Source organism: Muscardinus avellanarius (assembly GCF_963383645.1).
Source record: "Muscardinus avellanarius genome assembly, chromosome: 1".
NCBI classification, from domain to species: domain Eukaryota; kingdom Metazoa; phylum Chordata; class Mammalia; order Rodentia; family Gliridae; genus Muscardinus; species Muscardinus avellanarius.
The window spans coordinates 185,069,819-185,084,764 of record NC_137786.1 but is presented as its reverse complement, the minus strand read 5'-3'; the positions used below and the strand labels follow the sequence as shown (position 1 = coordinate 185,084,764).

The following is a 14,946-nucleotide window of genomic DNA, read 5'->3' as shown; positions in this document are numbered from 1 at the left end:
CTCCCAAGTGCTGGGATGATAAGCATGTGCCACCACGCCTGGCTTCATTTATAGATTAAAAAAAAAAAATCAATTACACAGCTGGTAATGGTGGTGCACACTTGTAGTCCCAGCGGTTGGGAGGCTGAGACAAGAGGATAGCACAGATTTGAAGCCAGCCTCAACTACTTAGTGAGACCCTGTTTCCAAATACAGTATAAAAATAGGTCTGGGAGTATAGCCCAGAGATACAAATGCCCCTGGGTTCCATCCCTAGTACCACCAAAAAAAAAAAAAAAAAAAAAAAAAAAAAAAAAAAAAAATCAATTATACAGCGTAATGGCAACTGTCCAATAATCCACATGGGAGTAATCTTTGATGAATGAAAATAATGGTTTTCATTGGTTCCAAATGAGTTCAACACCAAATTCCAGTGTTAGAGTGCTTGCCGCCTACCATGCCTAAGGCCCTGAGGTTTGATCCCTAGCATGGCTGGTCTGGGGTGTATCTCAGAGGCAGAATGTCCATGAATCCAATCCCTAGTGCAGGAGAAAATAAAAAATTGTAAACTACTGGGGCAAACCGATGTGGCTGACACCTGCCTTAAGATTTTAGCAAGCCCTCAATTCAAAATGAAAACGGCTACTTAAGCCTTTCGGAAGATAGTGAGACCCTGTTTCAAAATAAAGAATAAAAAAATAGGGCTGGGGGGGTGTAGCTTAGAGGTAAATGCCTCTGGGTTTAATCCACAGTGTCGCAAAAAAAAAAAAAAAAAAAAAAAAAAAAAAAAAAAAAGAAGAAAGAAAGAAAAGAAAAGGCTGGGGGTATAGCTCAGAGGTAGAATGTCCCTGGGTTCAATTCCCAGTACCCGGCCCTCACATACACATACAGTGTCACTTAGTTAAGGTAAGGGGGCTGCATGGTAGAAGTCTAAAGTCCAAATTATTCTTTGTTCTTACTCCTAAAGATAAAAGCCTATACTGATCATCTGTGTCCTTGAGTAAGTCTAAGCATCCCTTACTTCTAATCTGCTAGCAGTTATTTTATATGTTGAAAGCTTGTTTTGTTATAAGAAAAAGAAACATACAATTTTTTAAAGTATAAAGGCTTAAGCCAGGCGTGGTGTTACATGCTTGTAATCCCAGCATTTGGGAGGCTGAAATGGGAGGATTACGGTTCATGGACAGCCTCAGCTACTTGGTGAAACCTTGTGCAACTCAGTGAGACCCTGTTTCAAAATAAAGAATAAAAAATAGGGCTGAGGTATAGCTCAGAAGGTAGAATACCCCTGGGTTCCATCCCCAGTACTGCAAACAAAACAAAACAAAAATTTAACACCACACCCACACAACAAAAGCGAAATGAAAACGGCTGGGCATATGGCTTAGAGGTAAGATGTTCCTGGGCTTAGCCAGGCATGGTGGCACATGCTTGTAATCCCTGCGGAGACAGGAGGATCGCGCTGGTTCGAAGCCAGCAAGGCTGGCTTAAGAGACCCTGTTCCCCCCCAAAAAAAGTATAAAATAGGTCTGGGAGTGTTAGAAAGGCTTCCAGGAACCCCAGTACCACAAAAAAAAAAAGAGAAGATATTCCTGGGCTCAAACTCCAGTAACCAACCCTCCACACAAACCGTAGCCAAACATGAAACTAATTACTTCTCATATTAATTCCCTTAGATTGAGTTTATTCTCTTCACATGCAACAGTAAGCTTTTGCCTCTCTCTCTTTTAGGAACTTCTACAGACTATGTCAGCACTCTAACAATTAGTACTCTATTGGTACATCTACCACACCCAGCCTATATATGATCATATAATATTTTAAAATTTAATGTCATAAAAGTTTAAAGCTGTGTAGTCATTAATTACATCAAAGAGGGGTTATGAATGAGTAACATACCATGGGCTGCTCTTCTTTGATCTGCCAGAGTTGCTATGTCCTGTAATTGTTTTCTTTGTTCTTCATTAAGACCATGAGTCAGAGCCTGATACCACACTGGATTACGGTTTTGAATAGCTACCCCCCCCAAAAAAAAAAAAAAGAGTGAAAAAACATTCATTAAAAGAATCTCATAGCATCTTTCATTCTATGCCCAACCAATACTGAAATTCTGACATTAAAAAAAATTTTTTTGTTACTAGAAATGGAACCCAGTTCCAGACTATATTTATTTTGAACCAGAGTTTCACTAATTGCTAAGGATGGCCTTGTACCCAAGAAACTTCTGTTTAAGCTTCACAATTACTGGGGTTGCGGCTGTGAGCCACTTCACTGACCTAATTGTCCCAACAATTTAAAGAATGATCTAAGTTATTGTGAAACAAAATTTTTGGACTAAAAATTAAAGTTTATCCTTGTACTTCAAAACAATATTTTTATAGCCCAAAATCAGTTTTCCCCCCTTTGGTACTGTTGGGGTCATGGACTCTTCAAAGGAAACCTTATAAGTAATGAGCATGGGAAGTGTATGGGGGTAACACTGGCCTGGTGAGCTCAGTTCTCTTAGTAATGGAGCACACGGCCGGTCACAGTGGACTGGTCCTTTTGGGATCTCTTAAGTTGATGTGGTCACCTAGTGCAAAATGCTTAAAATATACATAAGTCTCTAACAATGTTCTTCTTGGCTTTCTTAGTGTCAAGAAAATGTTGTAAACTTATAATTTATGTAGGCATTAATCATCTGAACTCAAATACTCTTAAAGCTCGATGGCTTTTTAATAAAGAATTTAGTTCTGAGTAAGGTGTGATGACTCAAACCCGAAATCCTAGTACTTGGGAGGCCTAGACACAAGGACCGCGGACTTAAGAGCTCAGAAAGACAATGTTTCTCTCTCTCTCTCTCTCTCTCTCTCTCTCTCTCTCTCTCTCTCTCTCTCTCTCTCTTTCTCTCTCTCTCACACACACACACGCATGCAAGCGCCCACAGCTATTAAAAATTTTGAGACAAAATGTACCTAAGTTTAAATCCTAGTACCAAAAATAAGAACTTAGTGCTGAGGGGAAAACAGGATTGGAGAATATTCAAGGTCAAGGATATTCATGGAGCTTCTTAAAGTTAACATTTCTTTTCCTTTACCTGAAGAGCCTTTCTACATATCCTTAGTTCTTCTACATCAGAACAAAGCTTTAAATAAACTCTATCACTTTTTGTGTGTGCGTGGCACTGGGGAGTGAACCCAGGGGCATTCTAGCTTTGAGCTACACCCCCAGCTCTATTTTATTATTATGAAACAGGATCTCACTAAGTTGCTGAGGTTGGCCATGAACCTGCAATCCTCCTGTCTCAGCCTCCCTTCACCATGCCCTGCATATCTGATTTTTTTTTTGTTCAGTTTGGTACTGGAGACTGAACTCAAGGGGATTCTATTTCTGAGCTATACCCCCCAGCCTTTAATTATTTATTTTTTTGGCAGTTCTAGGGATTAAAACCAAGGTATTCTACCTCTGAGCTACACCCCTAGCCCCCCTAGCACTATTTTTTTTTTCTTTATTTTGAAACAGGGTCTCCTGAGTTACAAAGGGCATCACTAAGTAACTGAGGCTGGCTGCAAACTGTGATCCTCCTGTCTCAGCCTCCCAAATGTTGGGATTACAAACGTGTGCAACTACGCCCAACTTATATTTTATTGTTTATTTTGAAATAAGGTGTAAGTTGCAAAGGGCTGAGGCTGGCCGCAAACCTACAATCCTCTTGTATCAGCCTTCCAACTGAAATTACAAGCATGTACCACCATGCCTGGATCCAATGTTTTAAAATTAGCCTAACACATTAAAAGATCAGAGCTACTTTGATGATGTATATACCTTATGCAACGTAGTGAGATCCTATTTCAAAATAAAGGATAAGCTGGGTGTGGTTAATAGGGCAGGTGGTGTAGCTCGGAGGTCACATGCCCCCCTGGATTCCATCTCCAGACCCCCAATAAATAAAAAATACAGGACTAAAAAGAAAGGAAAAGAAAAAAAAAAAAAAAAAGAAGCTGGGCATAGTGAAGCACACTTGTAATCCCAGTACTTGAGAGGCTGAGACAGGAGGATCACAAGTTCTTGGCCAGCCCCAAGTATGTAGTGAGACACTGTTTAAAAAATAAAGAAAAAAATAGGCCTAGGGGTTTAGCTCGGAGGTACAATGCCCCTGGGTTAGCTTTTTTGAATTACACTATTTTCCAAGAACATGCATCCTTAAATTTTAAGATGAAGAAATATACTCTCTGGCAACACTAGAAATAATTTTAGTTACTTTGATCTTTAAGGGATAGGTACAAACAAAAATTCATTCAGTGAAATGGTTCTACATATAACAACTTACTTTGAAATATAGCCTTAAATATTTGATACTCATCAACAGGGTTGTCTTCATCATCGATGATTGTGGAATAGCCTTCCAGAGCAGTCTCCTCAGCATCATCTTCTTCCCAATCTTCGTCATCTCCATCTTCACCTGCTTGCTTGGCCAGTATCTCCAAATATTCTTGCCCATCTTCATCGATATCATCTTCATCACTTCCTAGTTCTTCTACCATGTCATAAAATAAGTATTTTCATAACACTGATATAATTTGTTACTCAAAAAAGTGATGATCATCACTCTTAGTTTATTACAAGTCATGAATAAACACAAGAAAAAGTTTTAGAATTTGGTGCTTAAATACATGTCTAGAAATATAATTAAATTTTTTCATAGATGTTGAAGAAACCCAACCACGACTCAAAAGTATTTCTTAATGCTAGAGATTTCTTAACAAGAACTGCATATAGGAAATTCAGCTGTTGGTATGCCCTAAGCCTTAAGAAGTATATCATAGTAAATACCAATGGTAAGAAAATATAGTATATACTTTATCTGTAAAACTTTTGTCTTTTTTGTTTTGTTTTGTGGTACTGGGAGTATTAGGAACTAAGGAGGGAACATTCTACCTCTAGACCTACTTTATTTGGAAACAGAGTCTCCCTAAGTTGCGAAAGTCTCATTAAGTTGCTGAGGTTGTCCTCGAAACTGCGATCCTTCGTCCTGGCCTTTTAAGTACGGAGATTACTGCCACGTGCCACCTTGCTCAGCCTTTTGTAATGTGTTAAAAAAAATAAAAAGAAAACAAGCTGGGCATAGCCGGGCGTGGTGGCGCATGGTTGTAATCCCCGCGCTTGGGAGGCTGAGACAGGAGGATTGCGCAGGTTTGAACCCAGCCTCAGCTGGCTTAAGAGACCCTGTTTCCAAATAAAATATAAAATAGGTCTGGGAGTGTAGCCCTGAGATAGAAGGCCCCTGGGTTCCATCCACAGTACCACACACACACAAAAAAAAAAAAACCCAAAAAACAACAACAACAACAAAAAACAAGCTGGGCATGGGCCCACACACTTGTAATACCAGCATTTGGGAGGCTCAGACAGGAGGATTCTGGCTCGAGGACAGCCTCAGCTACTTAGGCCTTTTGCAACTCAGTGAGACACTGTTTAAAAAAAAAAAAAAAAAAATTGGGCTGGGATCTATTGCTTGAAGGTAGAATGCTCCTGGGTTCCACCCCCAGTACCACCTCAAAAAAAAAAAAAAAGCAAAGTTAACATGAGAAATATATTACTAGCTAACATCTAATTCATTTAATTTCATATTGTAAACACACTTAGGTTTCATCACTGGTAGGAGATACAATCATTATTTGTAATAAATTCAGACAAAAAGCCAGGTATGGGGGAGTGGAGCCTGTTTCACAATAAAAAATAAAAAGTGGCTGGGCATGTTTGCGCATGCCTGTAATCCCAGTACTTTGCAGACTGAGACAAAAGGATTGCAAGCTCGAGTACTGGGGTTCCATCCCCAGTACTGCCAAAAGTCCAGTGATATCTCAAATTAGACTAGTTTTGTCTTGAAATTCACCACAAATCCCTTACCAGTTTCATCATCATCTTCAGCTTCATCATCATCGTCACTGTCATTCTCATGTTCTGCATGGCAGGCATATGCTCTTTTTAATCCATTAAATAAAAGGATAAAAGCTGGCAAAATCTGTCCAGAAACCTGATTTAAAACTTGTGGTATTTGTTCCATATCAATAAGAGCACACAGGCCCAGAACACACATCTTTCTGTCATGAAGACTAAAAAAAATAAATAAACAAAATAAATTTTCTTCTATTTTCTTACATAAGCAGAGTTCCCATAAAGTTCCAATTGATGTCACTTACCCCAAGAAACAATCAACATCATTAAGCCATTGTGTAATAAAATGATTTGTAACTGGTTCAACATTATTAGGGAAGCGGAGATTTTCCAAGGTATTGAGTAGCAGATGTGGATTATAATACAAAGCTGCGATTGCAACTTGCAGGCACATTGTTCGAAGTTCACTCGTCTTCACCTCTCTTGTCAGTCTCTCTAAAGCTGCCTCCACGAATAAAGGAATGCACTGTAAAGAAAAACACATGAAAATGCTAGCATTCCAAATATTCTAGCCATATTAATTTACTTTTACCTCTGGTAACCCTTTTGCCCAATGAGATGACCAATATTTAAAGTTGAAGCCTCATTTGGCTGAGAAATCTAATTATGAAGAAAATCAAATTTTCAGTTTTTAGAACCTCACCACAGCATCAATCAACTTCATAATATTCTATTTAAAATGACCACAGAAAAGCCGGGTGTGGTGGCGCACGCTTGTAATCCCTGCACTTGGGAGGCAGCTGCGCTGGCTTAAGAGACCCTGTTTCCAAAAATAAAAAAAGTATAAAATAGGTCTGGGAGTGTAGCCCAGAGGTAGAAGGGCTTCCAAGAACCCCAGTGCCTCAATAAAATGAATGAATGAATGAATGAATGAATGAATGAACCGCAGAAGCCGGGTGTGGTGGCTACCGCTTGTAATCCCTGCGCTTAGGAGGCGGAGACAGGAGGATCGCACAGGTTCGAAGCCAGCCTCACTTGTTAAAGAGACCCTGTTTCCAAATAAAACATAAAATAGGTCTGGGAGTGTACCCCGGAGGTAGACACGTTTCCAGAAACTCCAGTACCACCAAAAACAAACAAACAGAAACCGGGCGTGGTGGCTCACAATTGTAATCCCAGCATTCGGGAGGCTGAGACCAGAGGATCGTGGTTTGTGGACAGCCTCAGCTACTTAGTGAGGCCCTCTGCAACTTAGACCCTGTTTCAAAGTAAAGAATAAAAAAAATAGGGCAGGGGGTGTGGCTCGGAGGTCGAATGTCCCTGGGTTCTATTCCCAGAATCAATCAATCAATCTCTCCCTCCCTCTCTCTCTCTCTCTCTCTCTCTCTCTCTCTCTCTCTCTCTCTCTCTCACACACACACACACACACACACACACACACACACACACACACAGAAGCTAGGTGTGGTGGTGGTGCACACTTGTAATCCCAGCATTGGGAAGGCTGGGACAAGGAGGATCACAGTTCAGAACAGCTTCAGCTACTTCGTGTGGCACATGCTTGTAGCACATGCTTGTAATCCCCGTGCTTGGGAGGCTGAGACAGAAGTATCACATAGGTTCGAAGCCAGCCTCAGCTACTCAGTGAGGCTCTCAGCAACTTAGTGAGACCCTGTTTCCAAATAAAGTATAAAATAGGTCTGGGAGTATAGCATGGAAATAGAAAGCCTCTGGGTTCCACCCCAGCACCACCCAAAAAAAAAAAAAAAAAAAAAAAAAAAACCAACCATAGCCCTATCTAAAATCTTAAGCCAAAGACTGTATGATAACAAAGTACTCACAAAACTTGCCACACATATTAAACATATGATCATCACACACTGGTTAATTAGGCCAACAACTTAAAAATATTACTCAAGCATGGCCAAAAAAAATATATATGTGTACAGAATATACAAATAAAGCCTCCCTCAAAGTTTTCTTTGAGCCTCAAACAGAAGCACTAAAAGTTAAGCCATGGGATGGGGGTGAAGCTGAGTGTGGATCATTTGCCTAGCGTGCACAAGGCCCTGGGCTCAATTCCCGGCAGTACACATGCACACACACAAACATATAGTACCTCACTGACCTGGTCGATACCACGTCCTTTGCACTGTAGAATGATGACTTCTAATAATTTTGCTGCATGGCACTCTGCATCTTCTCCTGCAACTCCTGTAAGAACCTGATCAACACAGAATATAAATTTCAACAAGGCTTTATGAAACCTTTAAGTCAGAGAATAATTTCCTTCTCTCTTAGGCTCTGAGCATCTGAAGTAACATGTATAGCTGCAATGTTCCTGAGGAACAGGATCTGTTTGCCTATATGTCATAAGTAGTCTTCTACATCAGGGGTATAGCCATGCTCAGCTAAAGCTCCTTAATTCTGTCAGATGCATGTTTACCATTTTTATCATAATGTATAATCACATATGTCTCAAACACTTCTTTTTCTTTCTTTGTGGTACTGGTGATGGAACCCAGGGGCATTCTACCATGAGCTACACCCCTGGCCCTATTTTTTATTCTTTATTTTGAAACAGGGTCTCAGTGAATTAAGAGAGAGCCTTAGTAGCTGAGGTGGCCACAAACCCATGTTCCTCCTGTCTCAGCCTCCAAAGTACTGGGACTACAAGCATGTGCCTGCACACCCTGCTTGTCTCAAGTTCTTATATACAACTTAGTTAAATCTAATATCTAAAAATCTAATATCTAAAAAAATGACCTACCTTTTTGCACATTCTGTATATCATTTCAAGATACTTGGTATCAGATAGAAGTGTGTCTGTATCAACTGTTACATAATTATGCAGAAGAGGCATCATGTCTGTATTAACAAAAAGTATCAGTTATACATCTTTACTAAAAATTTTTCTTAGAAAAAAGCAAAACTGATTATTTTCTCTTTCACTTTTTTTCTTTTGTTGTTGTTGCTGTTGTTGTACTGGGGGTGGAAGCCAGAGGCTTTTCTACCTCCAGGCTATACTCCCAGACCTGTTTTGTATTTTATTTGGAAACAAGGTCTCACTAAGTTGCTGAGAGCCTTACTAGTAGCTGAGGCTGGCCTTCGAATCTGTGTGATCCTCCAGTCTCAGCCTCCCAAGTGCTGGATTACAAGCATGCACCACCATGCCTGGCTTTCTTTCACTTTTAATTAATATATACTCATTTTTAATGTAGAAATGAACCTATCACTAAAGTGAATTCTTTTATATTTAGTAGCAATGCATAAAGATTATACATATAAGCCAGGCGTGATTGCTTATTTAAAGTACAAATTGCTTTAAATAAGCAATTGCTATTGCTTATTTAAAGTACAAAACAGATGGAATATTCAAAATTATACGTTCCAATGACAAGCTTCAAATCAATGTGAAAATGAATTTGAAGTGTAATAATCAGTAATTCCATGGCAAATTGACCGACCTGTAAAGTAATCAAAGCCGTCTTGCTGAAAGACCTCAAATACAAGGGGTAGTAGCTGCCACATCTGTGGAGATACTTGTTGGCATGTCAAACTATGTGCCAAAGAAAAGATCTCTTCATAGAATTCTAGAAGAGAATACCGAGTGATTATGAAAATGTTTAATCATTTAAATAGTACTAAATAGCACAATCTGAGTTATAATACCTAAGACATGCTGTTGTAAAACAGTACCAATGACTTGTAAGCAGATTCCCTCAAGCTGCTGGGTTATCTAAAAGAGAAGGAAAAAAATCATATGCAATTGGAACACACTGAATGAATTACTAAAGTGCATACTGTGATCCATAATGTTTAAGTATGAATTCAATATTAAACCATTTTAGGTTTTGAAATGACATTATGTAATTAAGAAAAAATATAAAAATTAAAATTCAATGAAATGCCATTAAAATAAAAACACAATGAATAATTTGATTCATTTACCTAAAAATGAAAGGGAAAAAAATAACATTTTAATGAAAGAAACTATGAAAAGAAAGGGAACCACAACTATTCTGAAGACAGATTATAGGGGTTTTTTTTGGGTGTCTAAATACAGATTTAAGCCAGGCATGGTGGTGCATGCTTGTAATCCCAGCATTTGGGAGGCTGAGACTGGAGGATCGTGATTTGCAGACAGCCTCAGCTACTTAGGCCCTCCGCAACTTAGTAAAACTCTGTTTCAAAATAAAGAATAAAGCTGTTAGTAAAACCCTGTTTCAAAATAAAGAATAAAGCCGGGCATGCTGGTGCACGCTTGTAATCCCCGCGCTTGGGAGGCGGAGACAGGAGGATCGCACAGGTTTGAAGCCAGCCTCAGCTACTTAGTGAGGCTCTCAGCAACTTAGTGAGACCCTGTTTCCAAATAAAGTATAAAATAGATCTGGGAGTATATCCCGGAGGTAGAAAGCCCCTGGTTCTACCCCTAGCACCACAAAAAAAAAAAAAAAAAAAAAAAAAAGTACCAAAAAGCCGGGAGTGGTGGCGCACACTTGTAATCCCCGCGCTTGGAGGTGGAGACAGGAGGATTGTGCAGGTTCGAAGTCAGCCACGATGGCTTAAGAGACCCTGTTTCCAAATAAAAATATAAAAAAATAGGTCTGGGAGTGTAGCCCAGAAGTAGAAGGGTTTTGAGGAACCCCAGTACCAATAAAAAAAAAAGTATACCAAAAAATTGTTTAGTATTTAAAGTCTATAGGAAAGTTGGACATAGTGGTGCATGCTTGTAATCCTAGTACTTTGAAGACTGAGACAAAAGGATTTTAAGTTCAAAGCCAGCCTAGCCAACTTATCAAGGCCCTCTGTAACTTAGTGAGACTCTTTCAAAATAAAAAAAAATAGAGCCAGGCACGGTGGCACATGCTTGTGATCCTAGTACTTGAGAGGCTGAGACAGGAAGATTGCAAGTTCAAGGACAGCATCAGCAACTTAGTGAGGCTATCAGAAATCTAGTGAAGCCGGGCGTGGTGGTGCAGGCTTGTAATCCCCGCGCTTGGGAGGCAGAGACAGGAGGATCGCGCAGGTTCGAATCAGCCGCGTGCGCTGGCTTAGGAGACCCTGTTTTCAAATAAAAATGTAAAAATAGGTCTGGGAGTGGAGCCCGGAGGTAGAAGGGCTACCAGGAACCCCAGTACCACAAAAAAAAAAAAAAAAAAAAAAAGAAAGAAAGAAAGAAAGGAAGGAAGGAAGAAAGAAAACAAATCTAGTGAAACCATTTCCAAATAAGAAAACAAGTCTGGGGCTATGGCTTTGAAGGTAGAATACCTATGGGTCCAATTCCCAGTACTACAAAAAAAATAAAATATGCAGGCACTCAATCCTAGTACCCAAAAGAAAACAGTATAAGGAATACCCTAAAAATAATAAAACATTTTGAAGATGATTAACAGTTCTCTATTCTGTCTGTTTTATTCTTTTTCCCACTTTTACTTTTTGTAAAATGCACCACGGTGTTTAATTTACCAAAAGAGTTGTGAATAAACACAAGCTGATAAAGAGCAAACATCCTTATTAATACTTTACAATTTAAATATTTATGAGGTAACAAAAGGAAACTAATTGAAAATGTCAAGGTAAGAGAGGGGGTGGTGATCAGAGTCCTAACTCAAGTATCATAGAACAGTCTATTTAAAATGACATTCCAGCTGGGCATGGTGGCGCACGCTTTTAATCCCCGCGCTTGGGAGGCTGAGACAGGAGGATCGCGCAGGTTCGAAGCCAGCCTTAGCTGGCTTAAGAAACCCTGTTTCCAAATAAAATATAAAATAGGTCTGGGAGTGTAGCCTGGAGGTAGAAGGCCCCTGAGTTCCATCACCAGTACCAAAAAAATAAAATAAAATAAAATGACATTCCCCCAAACTTGTGCAACACTGAATCGTATGCTTACTTACCTCTTTATGGTCTTCGACTACACTAAGGAGAGTATCAATTGTATTCAGAATCCCCATGGCAGTAACTGCTTTGTCATCACTTCCTTCTTCATCTGGCCCAGTTTGGATTACTTGGTTAAATGTCATTGCCTGGTCAACACAATGCAACTCAGGTTTACAAAATACACTGAAAATACATTTTGGCCTAATATTTTTATCTATATATATATATATATATTTTTTTTTTTTTTTGCAGTACTGGGGATGGAACCCAGAAGCATTCTACCACAACCCCAGTCCTATTCTATATTTTTTATTCTTTATTTTGAAACAGGGTCTCACTGAGTTGCAAAGGGCCTCACTAAATAGGTGAGGCTGGTTGCAAACCCGGATCCTCCTGTCACACTTCTCAAATGCCGATATTACAAGCGTTTGCCACCATGCCCTGCTTTTTATTTATATATTTTTTTGAAGTACTGGGGAAAAAAACAGTTACTTTTGAAAAAGGGAATCAACTGTTTTGAGTAATGAGGGACACTACTCACCTGAGGTAGATAAGAACACGCACTGTAGAGGCCCAAATATAAATCACATTTTCTGCCTATAAAATAGGAGTAATCTCACAACATGACTATATGAGAATTAAGTTAAATATCTGTCAAAGAGTTTGGAATATTATCTGCTACAAGTCAAGCCTCTTTTGCCACATTACCTGTAAGCTAAATTAATGTGCCTGCAAAAACAACACATTCAGCCAGGCATGGTGGTGCGTGCTTGCAATCCCAGTACTTGGGAGGCTGAGAAAGGAGGATTGAAGGCTCAAGGACAGACTCAGCTACTTGGTGAGATCTTCTGCAAACTAGTGAGACCCTGTTTCCAAATAAAGAATAAAAAAATAAGGCTAGGAGTGTAGCTCAGAGGTACAATGCCCCTGGGGTTCAATCCCCAGTACCACAACAATACAAACCCCATTTTCAAAGAACATACCAAATGTTGAGTCATTTCTACTGCAATAGGAGTAACTTCTTCACTATATTCACAGATCATTTTCTGAATTACATTGGTAAGATCATCATTTTCTGTTTCCCTTATAATATGGAGAAGAGCCTGCATTACAGGTCTGATAAATGGTGTAATGTATTCTTTAGCTGTAAGAGAAAAAAAAAGCTTTTCTGACAAAGCAAATCTTTTAGAAACTTGACACAGCATATAATGAATAAAAAGTACTTTCACATAAAATGTAAGTACTCTAGGAGTGGGTAAAGTGCCTAGCATATGCAAAGACTGTCTAGGGTACAATCCTAGTACCACGCACACACACAAAAAAGAAGCACACCAATTTTCTAGGAGTTATTCTTGTACAATTATGTGAAAAAGACATTTGGTATTTATGACATACAAATCCTTTACCTTTTTCTTGATTACTTATTAACACCTGGAGTGCAATAGCAGCTTCCACTTTCACAGGCATTTCTCGATCATCAATCAGACATCTTCTTGTCAGCTCTAAAGCAGTTTGGAGGTTTTGATCGCTTTTGAACTTCACTTCACAAAAATAGTGAAGTACCCAACAAGCCTTTTTAAAAAAGCATAATAAGCAGTGACTATAGATATATATCTTACATTAAATTCCCAAAGCTAATCTCTTCCTGGAGTTTTATGTGAGGGAATATGGAGGCTGGCCAGTGGTAGGTATGTCCAAAAAGACAACACTAGACCAGTACTATGATCCCAAGTTGCTCTTTGGCTACATGATGTTTGTGTGGATAGCAAGATCTGAATGCAAAACACAGACAGACATTGCTACCAGACACAGATGGAATCTATGCACACATTAATAGCAGCCATTTCAAGATTTACATTAAACAGAAATTCTACGTGAAATATAGCATTTTGTAAATATTAAAACACCAATGTAAAAATCAAGTCATTCATTAGAAGATATAAATGTATAAAATAATATGACTTTAAAACGTACCCTTGCTCTCATGTAGCCTAGTTCACTGCTGAAGAGAGGGAACACATGATTTTGTAACATATATTCCATCTGATCCTTATATATCTTTTTCTGTAAACATAAAAATAATTTTAAATAGTTCCAAATACAATTATCTCATTTTCCAAATGATACACCATTGTAAAAAATGACTATTATTGCTACAATATCACATTTATTCTGATCATCTAAACCTCAGGGACATTCTATCTCCATGCTACAACACCAGTCCTTTTTATTTCTGTTTTTTTCTTGTGGCACTGGGGATGAAACCCAGGGGCATTCTACCTTAGAGCTAAATCCTCAGCCTTATTTTTTATTCTTTATTTTGAAATAGTGTCTCATTAAGTTTCATATAGCCTAAGTAGCTGAGGCTGGTGGTGAACCTGTGATCTTCCTGTCTCAGCCTCCCAAGTACTGGGATTATATCTCTTTGAGATTTTTAACTGAACATAATAGAGCTTGAGAAATACCCTACTTTAAAAGTAATATGGTGCCGGGCGTGGTGGCGCACGCTTGTAATCCCCACGCTTGGGAGGCAGAGACAGGAGGATCGCGCAGGTTCGAAGCCAGCCAAGCGCAATGGCTTAAGAGACCCTGTTTCCAAATAAAAATGTAAAAATAGGTCTGGGAGTGTAACCCGGAAGTAGAAGGGCTTCCAGGAACCCCAGTACCACCAAAAAAAATAAAAAATAAAAAATAAATAAAAGTAATATGGCTAGCTAAGCAAATACTTGATGAATCTAAAAGCCCTGAAGTTAGCCTAATAAGGATTTTAGACAAGTTCCATGGATTGTACATTAAGTAAGCATTTAAAACTGAGCATCAGCGCAGTGTGTTGGCGCACGCTTGTAATCGCAGTACTTGGGTGGCTGAGACGGGTATCACAAGTTTGCACCCAGTCTCAGCTACTTAGTGAGGACCTCTGCAACTTAGTAAGACCCTGTTTCAAAATAAAGAATAAAAACAGGGCTGGGGTGTGGCTCAGAGGTAAAAGGCCCCAGGGTTTCATAACCTAGCACCATAGAAAAAAACAAAAACAAAATTGGAGAAGATTAAAGAGACAATTATATTGCAATATGGGAAACCTGAACTGGATCAGGAACCAGAAAAAAAAGACATGACAGAAATACTGTGAAATGTTAAAAAGGCCTAAAGATTAAACCAGTATGAATTTCCTCATTTGATAGTTGTGCCATGCAGATGTAGAATGTTACC

General features: G+C 39.1%; 1 protein-coding gene across 2 annotated transcripts in view; it reads right to left on the bottom strand.

Moving 5' to 3' along the window:
- The window catches only part of IPO7 (importin 7), a gene marked incomplete at both ends in the record, with an annotated part of 68,222 nt that overhangs the window by 2,091 nt on the left and 51,185 nt on the right, over positions 1-14,946 (bottom strand). The window contains 12 exons of one of the 2 annotated variants that reach the window (XM_080707066.1): positions 1,879-1,995; positions 4,289-4,495; positions 5,869-6,074; positions 6,162-6,382; positions 7,985-8,080; positions 8,627-8,724; positions 9,324-9,449; positions 9,529-9,595; positions 11,754-11,882; positions 12,720-12,880; positions 13,143-13,308; positions 13,711-13,800. In XM_080707066.1, the coding sequence (XP_080563192.1) occupies positions 1,879-1,995; positions 4,289-4,495; positions 5,869-6,074; positions 6,162-6,382; positions 7,985-8,080; positions 8,627-8,724; positions 9,324-9,449; positions 9,529-9,595; positions 11,754-11,882; positions 12,720-12,880; positions 13,143-13,308; positions 13,711-13,800 (1,684 nt within the window). The remainder of the gene's footprint in view (positions 1-1,878; positions 1,996-4,288; positions 4,496-5,868; positions 6,075-6,161; positions 6,383-7,984; positions 8,081-8,626; positions 8,725-9,323; positions 9,450-9,528; positions 9,596-11,753; positions 11,883-12,719; positions 12,881-13,142; positions 13,309-13,710; positions 13,801-14,946) is intronic. The other variant, XM_080707067.1, reaches the window with a different exon arrangement.